The sequence below is a fragment of the Balaenoptera borealis genome (assembly GCF_965194805.1).
Source record: "Balaenoptera borealis genome assembly, chromosome: 12".
Taxonomy (NCBI): domain Eukaryota; kingdom Metazoa; phylum Chordata; class Mammalia; order Artiodactyla; family Balaenopteridae; genus Balaenoptera; species Balaenoptera borealis.
The window spans coordinates 48,513,979-48,535,684 of NC_138869.1; the positions used below are offsets into that span (position 1 = coordinate 48,513,979).

The window sequence follows — 21,706 nt, forward strand, 5'->3', positions numbered from 1 at the left end:
AATTTAGATAATAATGAGATGAGAATTTGGACTTCGAGTTGATGCTGCAATAGGTTGGGACTGTGGTGGCTGTTGGGATGGGGGTGAATGTAATTTACATGTAAGAAGGACAAGATATCTGGGGGAGCAAAGGGTGAAGTGTTACAGGTTGAGTTGTGTCCCCTGCCAAATTCATACATTGTAGTCCTAACCCCAGTAACTCAGATTGTGACTGTGTTTGGAAGATAGGACATTTAAAGAGGCAATTAAGTTGAAATGATGGTGTTAAGGTGGGCCCTAATCCAATATAATTGGTGTCCTTATAAGAAGGAAAAATTCAGACATAGGTGTGCACAGAGGGAAGACCATGTGAAGACACAGGGAGAAGATGGCCATCTATAAGCCACGGAGAGAGGCTTCAGGAGAAGTCAACTCTGCCGACATCTTGATCTCAGACTTCTAGCCTTCAAGACTGTGAGAAAATACATTTATGTTATTTAAGCCACCTAGTCTGTGGTGCTCTGTTACAGCAGCCCTAGCCGATCAATACACCTACCTATATGCCAATACCACTCTGCCTCGATTATTGTAGCTTTATAATAAAGACATTCAGTATTGAGTAGAGGTTGTAAGGGTGGTCATTCTTGCCTTTCTCCTGATCTTAGGGGGAAACAGTCTTTCATCATTGAATATGATGTTAATTGTAGGTTTTTGTTGTTTTCATTTTTTAATGCCTTTTATATGATTGAGGAAGTATCTTCTAGTCTTAGTTTTCAGAGGGTTTCTATTATGAATGGGCATGGAAGTTTGTCAAATGCTTTTTCTGCATCTATTGAAATGATCGGATGATTTTTCCCTTTTATTTTGTTACTGTGGCAGATTACTCTGATTGATTTTTGAATGCTGAAACAACGTTGCATTGCTTAGATAAAACTCACTTGGTTATGTTATATAATAATGCTTTTGAAATCTTGCTGCATTGGTTCCACTAATATTTTGTTGAGAATGTTTACATTTACGTTTGTGCTGCCCTTCAGTTCTGGGCAGTTTTTTGGAATTATGTATTTGATTCATCCCTGGGTGCAGCCATTCATTAAAAATGATTTTTAAAAATATGGTTTCCCATAATTTTTAGGTGTGCACTGCTGGGAGGTGTGTCTTTGAAATATCATCTTTTCTAGTTCTGAGAAAATGTCTAAAAAGATTATTTTACTATATATATATTTTTTTTTGGCAGAGGAGAGTTTATTGATTTCTAGTTTATATTTCATAGTCATGTGATAAAAACTTCAAGGGATATAGTATATATAGGATGTTTTTTGACACTTTTATTTACTTATTTGGCCTGACCATGCGGTTTGCGGGATCTTAGTTCCCAGACCAGGGATTGAACCCGGGCCCCCAGCAGTGAAAGCCTGGAATCTTAACCACTGGACCGCCAGGGAAGTCCCCTATGATTGTTTTTTAAGTATGATTTATTTTATCTTACAATTATGTGTGATATTTAAAATTTGAAACTTCAAACCATAGAACTTTAGAAGTTTTAGATATTGTGTTTTGGTGTTTTGTGGAAATCCACACCAGGTCTCATGTATGCTTCATTCTGTCGAAAAGAATAATTTATCTATTTTTTTCTAATTTAAGAGTTGGGATAAATGACACCGTTGATGACCAGTTACCTTCTCTTTTTCTCTACAGTCTTGCTGAAGTTGTCTGTAAATGTTTGTTGAGTATGAGAGCAGAGCAGGATACTATCTTATGTAAACACTGTGTCTAATTTTGTTTAATAACAACATTGGTTGATTTTATCCATGAAGGACTTTTATCTTGCCCTCAATCTGTGGTCTCTCCTTTGATTTCTCAGGTCTCGTTCCATTGTCTGTGTTTGGTGTTAAATCATGGGGAGGAAGCTGGACCTGTCTGGTCTGACCGATGATGAAACAGAGCATGTTCTCCAGGTGGTTCAGCGAGACTTCAATCTCCGAAAAAAAGAGGAAGAGCGGCTCAGGTGAGATGCTTCTATTTCCCTCCTGGGTACAGTGAACCATATGTGGACAAGTGAAACAGGCTTCCAGAGTGTTCCTTGCTGCCAGCCCTACGCTCAAAGTCTTTATGTCATGCAAACACACAGAGGAAGAATGTCCTTCCCTTTGTAGTCAGGCTGGCCAGCTTCAACACTGGGCATCACAATGTCAGCTCAGAAATGTGACTGTTCACACTCGCAGTCAAGTTTGTGTTCGGCTTCTCACCCTGTAAATTATTAGCTCTAGAATGGATGGAGTTCATGCTGACGGTGGCTGTTTAGAGCTTGCTCCTGGCTTTAATTTTCTTGTCGGCAGGTACTACTGAAGAATAACCAAAGTGTTATATAAATGGGAGAATTAGATTCATAGCTGTACAATCTTCTGTTAGAGCTCTCAGCTACCATGGTGCAGGAAGAGAGCTCTGAAGACCTGATACAAGGAAGGTGACCACCAGGCTGGGATGGGGTTACCTGGCTCAGCATCACCCTCCTCATTTTATAGAGGGAAAAACTGAGACCCAGAGAGGGGGGCCTTGTGACTCCTCTGCAGTTGGTATTTCCTCGTGGGATGTTCTTGGAAGTACTGTTGCTGCCTAAATTTGGAAGAAGTCAGAGTGATGGAAATGCGGTCATGTGTTGGGGTTTGTGTGTTAGAACCTGATGGCAAGTCATCATGAGCTCCCCTCCTCCATAAACCTGTTTTCCCTCGGGATTCCACAGGTTTGTCATGGCACTGTCTCCTTCCTTAGCCACTGAGCTCAAAACCTCAGTCTTTATCATTCCTCCCCTGACTTGGTCCCCACACAGGGCAGGGCCAGGCCCTGTTATTTCTGCCTCCTCAGCATCTCTCCCAGCCCTATCCCAGTCCAGCTTTCGTGGCTTTTCATCCCAGTCGTTGCAGTCACCTTCTCTATGATCCTCCTGCCTCCAGTCCTCCAGGGTGGTGCCCCATTTCAGCTGTAACCATGCCCTTTCCCACTCTGCCTAAAATTGACATGGGTTGTTTTCCTTTGCCCTTGGAGTTTCTCAGACTTTCTGTTTCTGTAGAATATTTACCTCCCTTACTTGTAAGTACTCTAGTGTAATTTACTTTACTTCCACCATGATTTTTTCCCATATCGTATATATTTAATATGTGCTTATTAGATGGAAGACAAGAAATCTGTTAATTAAGTAGTTATTTGATTTAAAAACCATGTGCCACAAAAAAAGACATATGGATCAATGGAACAGAATAGAGAGCGCAGAAATAAACCCACACACCTTCGGTCAATTAATCTTCAACAAAGGAGGCAAGAATATACAATGGGAAAAAGACAGTCTCTTCAGTAAGTGGTGCTGGGAAAGTTGGACAGCCTCGTGTAAATCAATGAAGTAAGAATACACCCTCTCACCATGCACAAAAATAAACTCAACATGGTTTAAAGACTTAAACATAAGACATGATACCATAAAACCCCTAGAAGAGATCATAGGCAAAACATTCTCTGACATAAATCATACCAATGTTTTCTTATGTCAGCCTCCCAAGGCAATAGAAATAAAAACAAAAATAAATAAATAGGACCTACTCAAACTTACAAGCTTTTGCACAGCAAAGGAAACATTAAACAAAATGAAAAGACAACATACGGAATGGGAGAAAATATTTCCAAATGATGCAACTGACAAGGGCTTAATTTCCAAAATATACAAACAGCTCATACAACTCAACAACAAAAAACAAACAACCCACTTGTAAAATGGGCAGAAGACCTAAATAGACAGTTCTTCAAGGAAGAAATATGAATGGCTAATAGGCACATGAAAAGATGCTCAACATTGCTAATTATTAGACAAATGCAAATCAGAACCTCACACCAGGCAGAATGGCCATCATTAAAAAGTCTACAAATAATGAATGCTGGAGAGGGTGTGGAGAAATGTGAACCCTCTTACACTGTTGGTGGGAATATAAGTTGGTACAGCCACTATGGAAAACAGTATGGAGGTTCCTCAGAAAACTAAAAATGCAATTACCATATGATCCAGCAATCCCACTCCTGGGCATATATCCAGACAAAAGTCTAATCCAAAAAGATACATGCACGCTTATGTTCGTAGCAGCACTATTCACAATAGCCAAGACATGGAAACAACCTAAAGGTCCATTGACAGATGAATGGCTAAAGAAGATGTGGTACATATATACAATGGAATACTACTCAGCCATAAAAAAGAATGAAATAATGCCATTTGCAGCAACATGGATGCAACTAGAGATTATCATACTAAATGAAGTAAGTCAGAAAGAGAAAGACAAATACCATAAGATATCACTTACATGTGGAATCTAAAATATGACACAAATGAACCTATCTATGAAATAGAAACAGACTCACAGACATAGAGAACAGATTTGTGGTTGCCAAGGAGGAGGGGGCTGGGGGGAGGGATGGAGTGGGAGGTTGGGGTTAGCAGATGTAAGCTTTTATATATAGAATGGATAAACAACAGGGTCATACTGTATAGCACAGAGAACTATATTCAATATCCTATGATAAGCCATAATGGAGGGGCTTCCCTGGTGGCACAGTGGTTAAGAATCCAGCTGCCAATGCAGGGGACACGGGTTCAAGCCCTGGTCCGGAAAGATCCCACATGCCACAAAGCAACTAAGCCCGTGCGCCACAACTACTGAGCCTGAACTCTAGAGCCCACGAGCCACAACTACTGAGCCTACGTGCCACAACTACTGAAGCCCACGCACCTAGAGCCCATGCTATGCAACAAGAGAAGCCACTGCAACGAGAAACCCACGCACCTCAACGAAGAGTAGCCCCTGCTCACCGCAACTAGAGAAAGCCTGCGTGCAGCAACAAAGACCTAATGCAGCCAAAAATAAATAAGTAAAAAATAAATAACATTTTTTAAAAAATATGGAAAAGAATGTTTTTAAAAAGAATGTATATATGTATAACTGAATCACTTTGCTGTACAGCAGAAATTAACACGACATTGTAAATCAACTGTACTTTAATTTTTAAAAAATCCATATGCCAGGCACTATTCTAGCTGTTGGATACATAACAGTGAGCAAAATAAGTCTTTGCCCCAAGGAGTTTATATTCTAGAGGTGTGCTGCCCATACTGTAGCCACCGACCATGTGTGGCTTCTGTGCACTTGTAATGGGGTGAGTCTGAATTAAGATGCACTGTAAATGTAACATACACACCAGATCTCAAAAATTGAGTACCAAAACATGTAAGATACCTCATTAATAATTTTTATAGGGACTTCCCTGGTGGCGCAGTGGTTGAGAATCCGCCTGCCAATGCAGGGGACACGGGTTCGAGCCCTGGTCTGCGAAGATCCCACATGCCGCGGAGCAACTAAGCCCGTGCGCCACTACTACTGAGCCTGTGCTCTAGAGCCCGTGAGCCAGAACTACTGAGCCTGAGTGCCACAACTACTGAAGCCCGTGCGCCTAGAGCCCAAGCTCTGCAACAAGAGAAGCCACCTCAATGAGAAGCCCACGCACCACGACGAAGAGTAGACCCCACTCGCCACAACTAGAGAAAGCCTGCGTGCAGCAATGAAGACCCAACAACGAAGACCCAATGCAGCCAAAAATAAATTAATTAATTTAAAAAATAATAATAATAATTTTTATATTGATTACATTTTGAAGTGCCAATGTTTTAGATATACAAGCTTAAAGAAAAGACATTAAAATTAATTTTTCCTGTTTCTTTTTACTTTTTTTTCATATGGCTACTAGAAAATTTAAAATTAGACATGTCTCACAATATATTTCTATTGGCTAGTGCTGCCCTAGAGGGAGGAGAGAGAGAGGAAGTAAATAAATACAAACATATTTATAAATGTTAGGTAGTGGTGAGAGCCATGAAGAAGAATAAAGCAGGGAAGGGGGATAGAGACTGGCCAGGGGTGGGCAGGGTGCTCTCTTTTGCAGGGGCTGGTTGGGGAAGACTTCTCTGGTGAGACTTAAGCAGAGACTTGCTGGAGGTGAGGGAGGGAGCTGGGCTGCTCTTTGGGGTAATATCAAGCAAGGTGGAAGGAACAACAAATGTCAAGTTCTGATTCAGGGATGCGCCTTTATGTTTCCAGAGGAGCTGGGAGGGAGGGAGCCAGGGGAGTGTAGTAGTAGAACAAAGTCCAACTATATCCTAAGCCCAAACCACGTGTAGTGAATCCAAACTCAAAACCACTGCAATTGTTAAACCTTTCCTTGCCTCTCTGCATTGCTTGGATTTAGGAGACATGAAAGAGTCTTCGAAGCTATGTTACAGAAAGTATTTTTGAATTCTTTAATATTTGCTTTAATGAGCATAAGACGCAGAATGGAAGATTTTTATTTTAAGGTTTCAAACTGAATTGTGTTTCTTTTCTCCCGGCCAGCTGTTCCTTATTTACCTAGTTTCTCTGGTTAGGTTTTGTGAAGGTAGGTCTTGGGTGTAGCGGTTACACAGTGTTTCTAATGATCTGTTCTTCAGTGTTGACATAAAATGTAGTAAATAGTGGTGAAAATGTGAATTAAATGTCCTCAGAACATATGATGGTAAGGGAAACAGAGAGAGTGGGGCTGAAGCATTCAGCACAATTAGGAAATAAATTCATGGAAAGATAACTAGAAGATATAAAAGCTGTGAACTGGCACTGAATAAAATATTTCATATTTTATATGAAATATCAATAGTTCATACTATTGATTAGTCATAGGAGTCTCTGTAAGGAGGATCCCCATTTACATGAAGGCACCCAAACACAGAGAGGTTACAAAGCTTTCTCAGAATCACACAGTTAATTGGGGTAGAGCCAGGATTCTGTTTCCCACAGCCTCTGAATTATACAGATGGGATCAAGCCTTTTCAAAACTGTTCTTCCACACAGGTAGAAAAGCCCTGTCCCCCACTCCCCACCTCACCCCCTAATGAGCACAGTCACACCACAACTGGGTATGTCAGCTCCTGTGTATATGCACAGTCATAGGTCTTCCTATATAAAGAGACTATGTGGACCCCACTTCACTAAGATTATGTGCATTCCCAGCACTGGGGATGTGGAGTATTGAACATTTAATCCCATTAAAGGCTATACGCATAGTAGGACTATTTGGGGGGAAGACAGAGGACTGGGTGGGCCTGAGAATAGTGGACATGCAGCGGCAGACAGAGGAGGGGGTACTTATGTACAAACAAGTTCAATAGAGTGAGTGTTGATTGCATTTTCCAGGACACACCATAGTATTAAAACTATAGATGGAGCACGTCGGAGAACAAAAGACATGTTGACCCCTTCTTCTACCTCCAGGGGCTTGGGGTCTAGACGAATCAGGTAAATGTGTAGAAAATACACACTATACTTGATTAATTTTATTCTTTGTTTTTCTTTCTTATCAGATGCTTTCATGCAGACATTGAAAAACAAAATGGTAAAGACCTTACAATGAAAAGCACCAGTCCTCCGCTCCATGTTTAATCGATTTTGTCCTTAGTTCTGTAGTCCTCCTAGCATTACCTCCATAAATCTAAAAAAATATGCTTATGTTGCTATTTCTCGATGTATCAGTTTTAGATAGTCTTTCATTTCTCTGTTCTGAATGGTGGGGCTTTTGCTCACTTACTTAGACTACTTTTACCTTTTGTTTTTTGATGGTTATATTATTTGTGGTTTGGTTTTCTATTGGTCATCTTTCAAACAAACAGTATACAGAAACCTCTGGGTCTCATTCCATCCACATTCACCATCCTTTCTTGGTTCTGGCAGCACATGTATTCGTATGGCTAGTGTGCATATGGCATCCCTACCTTCCATCAACCACCCCTTGCACTTTCCTTATCTCACATCTGTCCCTGCTGTATCTTTACGCTTACATATTCAAGGGCTGTTCTGCAAACATAAATTTGAGTCTTTCTTGTTTTGTTCAGAGGTTGACACTAATGTTGAAAATCAATAGGCAGCTCTTAAGTTATTATGATTGAAAATAGTGTTTGCTGCTCTCTTTTCCAGAACTTCATTGAAATCTGCAGGTGGCTCATTGGTCCCCTCCTTTTCTTTTCACTTTTATGAATTAATTACACTTTTATTTCTTCGCTGTCATTTTAAAGGAGTCTTGGGAAGGAGGGGAGGACACTAAGTGTTTGTTTAGTCTGCCATCTGGAACCTATTGGCCACAGTAACTTACTTGCTGGTCAGGGCCACGGAGGAGGCTGGGGGAGGTACAGACATGAAGGGTACTCCCTGTGTGCAGAGTGTACCCAGAGCATGTTCTGGGGTCACACAGAAGTGGATATAGGTCTTTGTACCACTGCTTAACACATCATTAGATGGAGGGAGCCTGACCCCTAAGACACCGGATAGAGGGGAGTTTCTGATGACCAGCAGGGGACTTTGTGTCCAAATGAAATAAACTTTTGTTGGGATAAATCACTGAGGCCTCAAGGTTTATTTGTTATAGCAGCATAGCCTAGTATTACATTGACTGATATAGTTTCTGGGGCCATCTGGCCCCTCATGTAGTAGAAGACACCTGTGGAAATATCTCCAGACTTACAGTAGAATCATAATTTATACCCTGTGATTTTATATTATCAGGCGCATTTGCAAACTGGTTTTTAAAATGAGTGTTAATTGCATGGTACTCTGGTGTTCAGACTGAGATGTTTATGAGAAAGCCACAGCCTTAAAGTTTCTCATTTAAAATGTGCTGGCCAGAAGCTAGTTAGCATCTGGGTAACTTCCAAAGATTTGCTGGTGCTCTAATGGACTTGGTCTGTGTGGGAGCAGTGGTTAGATTTGATGAAATGGTTTCCCGTAACTGCGACGGGCCATTAATTTTCCGGGTCTGCTGAGCTGAGAGTGTGCTTCTGCCTGCCAACGACTGCGGGGCCCAGGAGAGGCCAGGCCAGGGGAAGGAAGGGAGGGGAGGATGCAGAGCATGAGTGAGTGGCAGGGCACTTCCCGTCTAGTCTTTCTCTGAGAGGCTCAGTGGCTCTAGCCCAGCAGCTGCAGTGTGTAAATTCCTCCTCCTTGGGCCTGCGTTAAGAGGGGGATTAATGCACTTGGAGACCTGTTTCTGTTACTCACTTGCTGACACGGCCTGTGCGCTCTCTGCCACCTCAGTGACAGGATGTGAGGGCAATCGTCCATCCCCCAAGAGTCAGGTCTAAGTGAGAAAATAACTAAGAGCTGCCAGGGGGTGTGGAAGGACCACTGCAGGAAAGCAGAGAATCTCCCCCAAACTAGAAGTGCTTTGTGTTTCTAGTCTGTTATACAGAAACTCCTTTGAGGTTTAACCATGATTTTACAAAATAAAGAGAACACAGTGCTTTTAATGAAATGAGTTAGTGATCTTCATTCAAAATTCATTTTAAACAAATTAAAATTTTAGTACGAGAACTTAATTTTTCAAGAAGTTTCTTTTTCGGAAAGTAAAATGGCTTTGCTCTCAAGGTCCCTAGATTGGACAATTAAATTGATCGAATTAATTAACAAACACTCCTGGTCATATACTTCTTTGAAGCTGGAAGTCAGATTGCCTTGTCTTTACTCAGTTGGAATAAATATGCCCTGTGGTTTATGAAATAACTATGCCTTCACAGAGTGCATCTGCCCTGCATCTCCTCACTGGCCCCTTGTAGCTCCTGAGAGGCCACAATAACACTGTGGCACTAACCTGTCCAAGTGATGCATCTGCTCTCTCAGAGAGAGCATGCTGCAAGGCAGGAGTTCCTTCCTATGCACCGCTAGATCAGGTTGGCTGGCCAGTCACCCGGCAGGGCTCTGAAATAACAGAGCCCAAAGCAGGCGCACTGTGTGGTGGAGTGGGAAGTCGGACACAGCTCTGTCTGAGAGTCACTTTGTGATGGAAGGCCCAGCAACTCGGAGACACCAGGAATGGTCCTGGAGACTTGTGTAGGGCAGGTGTGAGGACCTCAGAAGCAGGACATGCGTAGCATAGAGCGTATCAATCTCAAAGCTAGAGCGGACCTCACAGATTTTTAAAAATCGCCTTTTTACTTATTACTGGTATTTTTAATAACGAAAAGGTCACATATATTACATCAAAGCTATTGGATATCCCTGCATTTGCTTCACAATCATATATTGAATGTCAGGAGCCTCCTGGGGAAACATGAGGGGGATGAAAGAGTGGGGGAGGGCGAGAGGGGTTCACAAAGTTAATAAGTGCCTAACCCTTGAGGAAAAGTCCAGAAGGTGAGCTAAGTCTGATATGAATAATTAGGATGCTATAGAGAGTGAGAAATAAAAGCATTATGGCAGACCCATGGGAATACTTTCATCTTGGAGATGGGAGGTAGGAAAAAGGAAAGACTTCCTGAAGGAGAGGTGCATTTATTTGATCCCTGAAGGTAGACAGGATTCTTTAAGCGGGTTGAAACAAAGGTCTGTGCACCAGGGAGCATCCTGAGCGAAGTGATATGGATAGAAAAGAGGGCATGTTTTCTCAACCCCAATCAGGAGCTGTGGTGGGGCAGTGGAGGAAGTGACTGCTTTGACAACAGTCCCTTTTGCACTATGGCTCATCGTGTGGAAGAGTGGTGTTCCAGGAATAGCAACCCCTCCCATGCCCAGCCACCGTGAGAAAAGAGCTATTCTTTCCAAAGTGGGGAAAGTGAGGCTCTAAAAAGAAGTTAAAAACTGGCCCCAGGTTGGGCTTCCCTGGTGGCGCAGTGGTTGAGAATCTGCCTGCCAGTGCAGGGAACACGGGTTGGAGCCCTGGTCTGGGAGGATCCCACATGCCGCGGAGCGGCTGGGCCCGTGAGCCACAATTACTGAGCCTGCGCGTCTGGAGCCTGTGCTCCGCAACAGGAGAGGCCGCGATAGTGAGAGGCCCGCGCACCGCGATGAAGAGTGGCCCCCGCTTCCCACAACTGGAGAAAGCCCTCGCACAGAAACGAAGACCCAACACAGCCATAAATTAATTAATTAATTAATTAAAAAAAAAAAAAGAATTAATGTCTCTTTAAAAAAAAAAAAAAAAAACTGGCCCAGGTTGTACATAGTGAAAGGTAAAATCAAACCTAGGCAGTGTCACACCAGAGATAGGACATCACACTGCCTTGGTACTGAAAACAAGGGGACCCAGGTGTCATGGGACAGAATGGGTGAAATTAGGGCCATCTTAGAAAATCTGGTACCTGTGCTTGCTAAAACTTGGGGTAACATTCCAAGGGATGGGAAAGTAGTAGGGTTTAAGTCAGGATATGGGGAAGCGTAACTGCGACATTACAGTAGTCATTAGTCACACGTGGCACTGAGCCCTTCAAATATGGCTTATCCAAACGGAGATGTAGTCTAAATTACTCTGGATTTCAGAGCTCTAGTATGAAAAAGAATGTAAAGTATCTCATGAATAATTTTATATTGAAAACACATTGAAATGTATCTAAAATTACATTTTAAGTAAAATGTATAATTAAAATTAATTTCACCTGTTTCTTTTTTACTTTTTAAAACTGTGCCTACTAGAAGACTTTATATATATTGCTCACATTATATTTTTATTGGCCAGCACTGGTTTGGAATGCTAGGTTAAGCAATTTGGAATTTATGGGATCAGCAAGTAAGCTTTCTTTCCCAATTTTGTTTAAGGCTAGTCCTTTACTTTGAGGTTTGTAGGTATCTGAAAGATCCAGCGAATGTCTTAGCTACCTAACTGTGCATTGGCCTTTGCTATCAACAACTGTTATATCTGCCATGTGAAGGTGATCTCAGAATAATAGCCTGGTATTGGCTTCCCTGTACAGTTTAAAAGGAAAGCACACTGTGATTGTGCCATATTCACCACAGAGAGCTTGCCATCTCAGAATGGAATAAACCCTTTGATGTTTCTTTGAAATTAATGGTTGACCAAGTATTTGTCATGATTTTTGAAATAAGAAAGTGGCCTTAGGATGTCCTCATATTCATAATTTGTATAATGTCTCTGGTACCATAAAACTGTAAGTTATCACATATTCGCCTGTGGGGATCTGCTTTTAAGAATGGCCAAGAGAGTTTGATGCTGCAAATGGACTTATAATGTAGAAAAAGAATCATACTGATGCTCTTATTTACTTTTTAATTTGTAACCCTTCAAAGATGTATGGTTACTAATTTGTAAATTCTGGATACCTTCTCCCCATAATCCCATATTCTTTAATAACAATATTCTAGATTGCTTTTGTGGCTCTAAGTTCCTGATCTTATTTGCTTTTCCACTCCCAGTGTCAGAGGCTCAATTCTGCTGGGCTCTGATAAAGCTTTTGTGGTACTAATTCTTGGCCGGACTTTCATTCCTCAGACCTCTGGCTCCAGAAAGCATTTCTCTGGCATTTGGTACACATAGAATTCAGGACTTGAAAGAGAATAAGGAGGAAAGTTTCTGCAGCTATTGTGAAAGCAGCTTTCTTCAACCGCAGTAATTCAGACACGTCCACAAGCATTTAGCCAGAGATGGTCTGAAACGCAGAGTTTGTGAACACAGGTGGACGTTGTGGAAATCAGAGTTTTACCTTCACCCTGTGCTGTGCTAGTGGAATGACAATTTCCTTGTCCCCATGACCTTCTTCACTACCTGGAAACAGGCCCCTGCCTTCACCTCCTTAGTCAGCTCCTGAAGAAAACAGGCCCATCTTGAACCTTCCTGTACTGTTGGTAGGAATGTAAGTTGGTGCAGCTACTATGTAAAACAGTATGGAGGTTCCTCAGAAAGCTAAAAATACAATTACCATATGACCCAGCAATCCCACTCCTGGGCATGTATCCAGACAAAACTATAATTTGGAAAGATACATGCACTCCTATGTTCATAGCAGTACTATTCACAATAGCCAAGACATGGGAACAACCTAAATGTTCATCGACAGATGAATGGATAAAGGAGATGTGATACATATATATGATGGAATACTACTCAGCCATAAAAAAGAACGAAATAATGCCATTTGCAGCAACATGGATGGACCTAGAGATTATCATACTAAGTGAAGTCAGAGAAAGACAAATACCATATGATATCACTTATATGTGTAATCTAAAATATGACACAAATGAACCTATCTACAGAACAGAAGCAGACTCTCAGACACAGAGAATAGACTTGTGGTTGCCAAGGGGGAGGGGGTTGGGGGAGGGATGGAGTGGGAGGTTGGGGTTAGCAGATGTAAGCTATTATATATAGAATGGATAAACAACAGGGTCCTACTGTATAGCACAGAAAGCCATGTTCAATGTCCTATTAAAACAGGAGGGAAGGGGGCAGGGCACAACCTTTGAAAGAATGACATAGCCCAAGGACATGACATAAACTGATTAGAACCAAATGGGTCCAAGATGGCAGACAAGTCGACTTCCACTAGACCTTGAGCCTCAGTATGTGCTTACTGTAACACATCAGCAAGCTAAATGACACACCTACAGGCACCATGACTGTTCCAAGGCCACCATAAGGATCAAAAAGTGGGCAGTGGCCCAATTCCTGGGAATCCCCACCCCTTCCCGAAATAGCTGAATACTCCTCCCACTCATTAGTCTATGAAATTACCCACCACTATAAAAACTGACAACCCCATACCCTGGTTCCTTTCTCACCTTCTGAGATGGCCCACTCTCTCTGTCTGTGGAGTGTGTTTCTCTCTAAATAAATCCACTTCTCACCTATCACTTTGTCTCTCACTGAATTCTTTCTGTAATGAGACATCAAAAACCTGAGCTTCATTAAGTCCTGAAACCAGGTGTGTGATCTCAGTTGGAAGACTGTGGGTTTTGGCCCGGTTCCAGTCCCAGCCATGTGGGTTCAAGTCCCAGTGTGAGTTTAGGCCAGGTTCAAATTCTGGCCGCATGTGTTCAAGTCCCAATCTGAGGTGCACAGTTTCACTATGATAAACCATAATGGAAAAGAATATTAAAAAAGAATGTGTGTGTATGCATAATTGAATCACTTTGCTGTACAACATTGTATATCAACTATACTTCAATTAAAAAAATGTTAGTGAGGATAGAAAAAAAAAGAGAGAGAAAGAAAGAAAATAGGCCCATCTCCTGGATCAGTTTCTAAGTTGATACCATAATGAAGTAAATTCATGAACCTCTCTGACTCTCGGAATAACTTTTAATGAGTTCCTTCTTTCAGATGAGAGATTTCTGCTCCAGCCTCAAGATTCCCTTGTGGATGTCTGATTGATGCCTTAAATTCCCAGAAGAGCTGGGCCCCAGGTGCCCAGTGAGTCCCAGCCCTCTGCAGTTCACCGCCCCTGCTGGCCTGACTCATGGGCTCCCATCCTGCATCAGCTATTCATGTGTGTGGGCCTAGGACCCAAGCCTCCTTCTCTGGCTAATTCTTGTCCCCAGGCCTCAGGCTAGAGCTAGAGTACCTGACTCCTGTGTGTCTAGCCGGATCCTGGGTTTCCAGATGAGGTGACCTTTACAGGAGGTTGGCAGGGTCTGTGGTTCCAGCCATCTCTGGAGTTAGCACTAGAGTGATGTGTCCTTGGCCTCTGCCACGTTCCCCCAAATGTTCGTGTGTGGTCAGCCCTTGTAGCTGTGACGATTACCCATAGTCAGCTCCCACCTTGCAGTGCTCAGCTTGCCTTTTACATCTTCCAGGCTGAGCATCTCACAGCTACCAGGGCCCACTCCCTACACAGCATAAGATGGCCTGGGCTGTGACTTTGCCCCTTTCCATGCCAGGAATGTGCCTGGAGCCCGGGCTTCCTCTTCCCAAGGCTGCCTGGTTGGAGGGACATGGTTTTGTGTTGCTCCCCAAATCCCATCTGCAGGTTCCCCTGCCCCACTGCCCTACTCACTGGAGCTGGAGCCTACCTGAGTGCTCCTGCCAGATCCTCACCCTGCCCTGAACCAGGGCCTGGGTTAAGGTCTCAGGTCAGACCACCCATGGCTATGGCTTGTCTCCCTGCCTGCGTACATCTGTGAGACCCCAGAGGACCTGCATTTCTCTAGGCCCTGGACTTTCGCCATGTGGCCCTGCCCTTCTGACACTCCCCCTTCTCTTCCTACCTTCCCCTTCTTCCTCTCTTGGGTCCCCTCCCCTGCCATCATCTTTATCTAGCTGAGTGGATCCTGAACCAGATCCTAAAAGCTTCTATTTCTCTGAGAGCATAAACAGCTTTGTGTGGTCCTGAAGCAGACCCGTAATATCCTACACTGCCTGCCGTGCTTAGGGGTATGTGTGGTGAGAGAGAGGGAGGGAGGGGGGAGGAGACAGAGTCCATTCATTGTCGACTGTATTTTAAATCTTCCTTCCTTCATACAGTGTTTATTCATTTTACATGAATCTCAGAGCAGAGGCACGGGAGTGGTATTTAATGCTAGATGCTCAATGGCACTACTTGTCTTGCTGAAAACATAAGAACTACAGGTTCATTGATGCTGGTTTGTTTTTCAACCAGAGGATCCTCACCTGATGTGTGACCTTGGGCATGTTCCTTCATTTTTTTGAGTCTCCAGTTTTTCCACTGTACAATGAGGATGATGAGGGTACCTGACTAGAGTGTGGGAGGTTAAATGAATTAGTATGTGGGAAGCCCTGTGGACAGCGTCTGGAACATGGTAAGGACTCATAAGAACTCAGGGTGAGGTCTGTACATGCCTTGCTCTAGGCTGGTGTATCCGGTCCATGAATTAAATAATTAGAGTTCTCTTTAAATTTTCATATATATTTAGTAAGTTCAAATGGTTTTTATGGTTTAGCTTTTCCTAAAGCAAGATACTTTCCCCTTTTTTGCTATTAGATGATTCTCTACAAGCAGAATAGAAATGCTAGTGTTTGTTTTATAGCCGATGCTTAGTTATTTAGACCTTCAATGTCTCTCTTCATTTCGTATATTCACTTGTGTGCTGACCTGCTGTGGCCAGAGGAGACAGTTGGCTGCCAGGATGTTTTTTTCCTTAGAATCAGAAACTCTGATGCCTTTTATTTAGGGTGGTGGTTCTATTCATTTCTGTTTCCCTGCATACCTTCTATAGGAACTGTTCAGTGGCTTCTGTTTCTTTCTGATTGTAGAAACAAAATATTTCTACACGAACTAGAAAACAGGTCAGTGGGCAAATGAAGAGAGAGTTTCTGAGAAAATCACACTTTCTGCTTTGACAGCTTAAATACAAAAGGGAAGCTTTTAACTAGGAAGTAGAAGTTCTGAATACACACAGCTACCCCAGCAGGACTAACTGGCCTTAGATGCAGCCACTGAGAGTGTTTGTTTTCTCCTCGAGACACGTTTCTGCCTTGAAAGTGGTTTCCAAAGTCTTGCATGTCGCAGACCCATAGTTAGGGAGGGCTTCCCTACTGGGCTGCTTCTTCATGAATCACATGGGCCAGCCTGTATCCCCGAGTCCCTTCGCTCTGCTCTAGTCTGCCATTAAAGGCCTTAGTGTTGCTGATGTGCTCAAAATATCACCTAACACAGAGGAGATTCTGGTGAACTGTTGCCATTATTGAGAATGGCAAAGGATGCCTCTGGTCAGAAAGACTTTATCTGTTCTTCATGCCACCCCTTTAGCTATGGGAAGCCTGTCCTAGAACTGACATTATCAAACTTTGAAGTAGAGAAAGAATATTCCAGAATAAATGATGGAATTTTAGAGCTAAAGTGAAGCTTAAAAATCAGTCCTGAATTCAAGTACAACCTGCTCATTTTATAAACAAAGCATTAAGTCCCCAGGAGTTAAGGATGTTATATAAAGCAACACAGCAAATGAACACTGGCAGTCTCGTCCTCTTTCCTCAATTGTGACAGTGTGTCTCTTGTTTAGTTTTTGTTTTCCAGTGTAGCTAGGTATTTAGTTAAATGTCAAGAGATCTACACCTCCCCTCCCCTCCACAACTAGTTTCACAGGAATATTTAAACTCACTGTATTGTTTAAATGCAGATCATCATCATTTAAAATAAATTTGTTCCAGATGACATGATACTATACATAGAAAATTTGAAAGATGCTACCAGAACACTACTAAAGCTCATCAATGATTTGGTAAAGTTGCAGGATACAAAATAATACACAGAGATCTCTTGCATTTCTATACACTAACAACAAAAGATCAGAAAGAGAAATTAAGGAAACAATCCCATTTACCATCACATCAAAAAGAATAAAATACCTAGGAACAAACCTACCTAAGGAGACAAAAGACTTGTACTCTGAAAACTATAAGACACAGATGAAATAAATTGAAGATGACACAAACAGATGGAAAGATATACCATGTTCTTGGATTGGAAGAATCAATATTGTCAAAATGACTATACTACCCAAGGCAATCTACAGATTCAATGCAATCCCTATTAAATTACCAATGGCATTTTTCACAGAACTAGAACAAAAATTTCACAATTTGTATGGAAACACAAAAGACCCTGAATAGCCAAAGCAATCCTGAGAAAGAAAAACGGAGCTGGAAGAATCAGGCTCTATGGCTTCAGACTACACTACAAAGCTATAGTAATCAAAACAGTATGGTACTGGCACAAAAACAGAAATACAGGTCTGGAACAGGATAATGGAACAGGATAGAAAGCCCAGAAATAAATCCACGCACCTATGGTCAATTATTCTATGACAAAGGAGGCAAGAATATACAATGGAGAAAAGACTGTCTCTTCAATAAGTGGTGCTGGGAAAACTGGACAGCTACATGTAAAAGAATGAAACTAGAACATTCTCTAACACCCTACACAAAAATAAATGCAAAATGGATTAAAGACCTAAATGTAAGACCGGATACTATAAAACTCTTAAAGGAAAACATAGGCAGAACACTCTTTGACATAAATTGCAGCAATATCTTTTAGGATCCACCTCCTAGAGTAATGAAAATAAAAACAAAAATAAACAAATGGGACCTAATTAAACTTAAAAGCTTTTGCACAGCAAAGAAAACCGTAAACAAAATAAAAAGACAACCCACAGAATGAGAGAAAATGTTTGTAAATGAAGTGACCGACAAGGGATGAATCTTCAAAATATACAAACAGCTCATGCAGCTCAATATCAAAAAAACAAACAACCCAATCAAAAATGGGCAGATCTAAATAGACATTTCTCCAAAGAAGACACTCAGATGGCCAAAAAAAATAGCACATGAAAATATGCTCAATATTGCTAATTATCAGAGAAATGCAAGTCAAAACTACAGTGAGGTATCACCTCATATTGGTCAGAATGGCCATCATCAAAAAGTCTACAAACAATAAATGCTGGAGAGGGTGTGGAGAAAAGGGAACCCTCCTACACTGTGGGTGGGAATGTAAATTGGTACAGCCATTATGGAGAACAGTATGGAAGTTCCTTAAAAAATTAAAACTAGAACTACCATATGATCCAGGTATCCCACTCCCAGGCATATATCCAGAGAAAACCATAATTCGAAAAGATTAAGGTGTTAGCATTTTGCCTGTGCCTTGCACAAGGCCAAATAGTAAAATGTAAAGGAGAAACTAGTCTTGCAGTTCCTTCTGTCACACCGTGCTGCTTTTTTCTTGGCTTTCACCATTAAGAAGGGACAGTATAGCTTAAGGGATCAACAGATAACTTGAAAAGGTCATTGCAGACCAGACTGTCCTTTGTTCCCGCCCTTTCCTTTGTCGGTCACTGCTTGGCGTGACTGACCATGGTTAGGTTCTGGTCCACTCATGCTGAGGATTCCTTTATCAGCCACAGTTTAAATCGGGTGCACGAACCTGTCTGCTTCCCTAGTAACAACAGTCTGACTCTAGTGTGTTAATCTTCCAAGGACAGAGCTGCCTTCAGCTTTTTTGGGGCAAGATGCTTATTTGCCAGGACAACAGCAAGGGTGTTCCTTATGACTGGTATATTATTCCTATTGAAAAATAATCTTTTCTTACAAGTAAACTTTACACCAGGGTTTCTAGGCAGAGATCCAGCGCATTTTGCTCACGTCTTTGTCTCCAAACTTTAGAGAAGGAAGAGGGTGTGAACATCCCAGAGTGCCTTCTCTGTGCCAGGGATCCCCTGAACAGCATTTCAGGCCAGGGTGAAGCCTCTGGATTGGGATTCAGACACACTCCTGCTCTTTATCCTCAGGTCATGCCTGTCTCTGTTATGTGGGCCACCTGGTGCCTGCCACCAATCAGAGGAATAGGAGGTATACAAGAAGTAGGGGAGGGAGGGGTGGAAAGCAAAACAGGAAAGTACTCTGGCAGTTCAGTGTTAGAAGTGCTGTTATGAGGGAAATGTAGTCTTATAAAAGTGTGTACATGTGTATATACAGTAGACAGATTTTTAAAAAGCAAACTGGCATTCTATGTATGTAGTTTCCTACCACTTAATATTATATTAAGCAATGTCCTGTGTCATTAGATAAGGCTGTTTTATATCATATTATATAGTAATATCATGTCATCTCATATATCACATCACATAGCATCATATGAATGTGTCTTAATCTGGTTAATCATGGCTTGATTAGTGGATATTTGGGTTATGATTTTTATAATATAAAGAATGCCACAGGGAACATCCTTGTATTTTGTGAAATTTTGTCATCTCCAATCTTTTTTCCTTAAAACCCATTCCTAAAAATAGAATAACCAGCTTAAATGTGTGAAATAAAACTTTTCCAGGCCTCTGAGCCACACCACCGAGCTGGTTTCCAGAGCGTAGCTCCAGTTTTGTTTGCTCAGTGGTGAGACATTTCATGTTTGCTCCTGAAGTTTGTGGACAGCATCCAAGTGAACATGCCCCGTGCTGAGTTCTTTATGGCAAGTACTGTTTGGCAAGGGATCTCTGTTTATAGTCGATTAAGCAAATAGACAGCTGAGTTCCACGTAAGACATAACAATGTTAGCAGCCCTATAGACTCAGTACCTCTCCGTGCGTTCAGAATAGGAAATGTGTGTAAAGTGCAGGTCAGAATAACAGAAGAGAGACGTGTCACTCGAGTTTCCTTTGATCTCACTGTGTGTCAGGACCGAAAGGCAGAAAGGACCACCACTAACCTTCCAAGAAACAATAAGCTCTTGAGACTTGGTGGCAAAATTTTAAAAATGTGCTCTCTGACCCCTGCTGAAAGCCTTGTGTTTTACATGTCTCCTAGAAATTAGCTTTGTTCATTTAGGCCTGACGTGCCAGATGTTTGGATTTTATAGAAATAGGAATTAGATCATTTCTCTTGTGTTTTAGGTATATCAATTCAATCAACAAAGACAAATCATTTTTTAAAAAGTAAATGAGGTACTTGTTTTCTCCGGAGCAGCTTTCCTGCTGTGGACATGATGATGGAGCAGGTATGAGCACACTTTTAGTTCTGATGACCTTGACTCTTGTGTTCTATAGACTTATCTAGGGCACCCATGATTGAGACCGTGTACAAAGGTAAGAAGCAATCTTAATGCTCTAGAAATTTCTTCATTCAGATTTGGATGAGACATAGCTCATTAAACTTTGGGGCATAATTGCTTTGATGGCTGACCATAATTTACGACAACATTCTCCTTTGGTCTACATTTTTATAAACCCCACCCTTCTGTTTAATATTATTAAAGTTTTATGGTGGCCCCATCCAATGAGGAAAAACAAATGGAAACACCTCATCATGGTTTCGTGTCCCTTTGGCCAGGTGGCGGTCCTGTTCTTGGAGCAGGTCCTTAGGGTTGGCATGGAAGTGAGCATCCCTTCTGTGTTGGGAGGAAGCTGTCAGTTGAAGATGGCTGCCCCGGGGGCGGGCTTGGGGCTGCATGACTCTGTGTGCTATGGTGCTTCTGCCTAGTGCTTGAAGTTTGGTAGCTGGTCTCCTGTCTCCTTTCCTTAAGTTACCCAGTAGAAGACCACTGCCCTCAGAGATCTGTACATTCCCCTGGAATTACCTCTCAATTAACTCTTCTGGTGCTTAATCATCATAAACCCTATTTAACATCTAGGCAGTGTAGGAAAGTGCCAGATGAAATTTCTTTTATTAGCAATAAGATAAGGTCCCCTGAAGCCTGTTAAATCAATTCTCATTAGACACTGATTCATAGGGCCAAGAGTTCACCAACTCTCTCCTGCTGTTACAATGCAGTTTAGGATTTAGATGGGCTTTGTAGAGACACTCAAACTTAATGGACTCTGAACCCTGGTCATTTCAGTATGTCTTAAATCTGTGAAGCTTTATAGCAATGGTGTGTGTTTTGTGGTATTCATGTGCTTTAGGGAAAAGAGAGAGGAACCAGTATAATTTGGGACAAAAACCAGGACTCATCTGACTCACACGCCCACTCCAAATAGCCCCACAAAACCAAACCAAAAAAAACGGGACAGGAATTTGAAAGTACCAGGTAGCATGCTTTGGAACTACTGAGTTGGCCAAAAAGTTTGTCTGGTTAGTGAATACGTTGTTCAATAAAGTTCTTCGTAAAAATGAAAAATGTGTTTTATTTTTGCTTAAAACCGAACAAACTTTTTGGCCAATCCAAAATGAAAAATCATGCTCTAGTAGGCTCATATATTACTGGACGGGAGCATAAATTGTTATTTCCTTTATGGAGAGCAACATGGCTGTAACTCTCATAATTACAAATGCATATACCCTCTAACCTAGTGATTTCATTTCTAAGAATTATCCTAGAAATATACTCCACACGTTTGAAATGACATATGTTTGGGGTTATAATTGTAACATTGCTTAAAATATACACCAATAAGTTATTGGGAAAATAAACCATGCTATATCCAGACAATGG

At 41.8% G+C, this 21,706-nt stretch overlaps 2 protein-coding genes across 9 annotated transcripts in view; one reads left to right on the forward strand and one right to left on the reverse strand.

Annotated features, from left to right (window-relative positions):
- Nucleotides 1–21,706, reverse strand: part of LOC309608508 (uncharacterized protein) — a gene marked incomplete at its 5' end in the record, with an annotated part of 555,765 nt that overhangs the window by 247,240 nt on the left and 286,819 nt on the right. The gene's annotated exons all lie outside the window — the stretch shown is intronic.
- Nucleotides 1–21,706, forward strand: part of MYRIP (myosin VIIA and Rab interacting protein) — a 223,647-nt gene that overhangs the window by 39,815 nt on the left and 162,126 nt on the right. For all 3 annotated transcript variants that reach the window (XM_082348456.1, XM_082348457.1, XM_082348458.1), the window contains exon 2: nt 1,844–1,987. In XM_082348456.1, coding sequence (XP_082204582.1) covers nt 1,878–1,987 — 110 coding nt within the window. In that variant the 5' untranslated portion in view covers nt 1,844–1,877. The remainder of the gene's footprint in view (nt 1–1,843; nt 1,988–21,706) is intronic.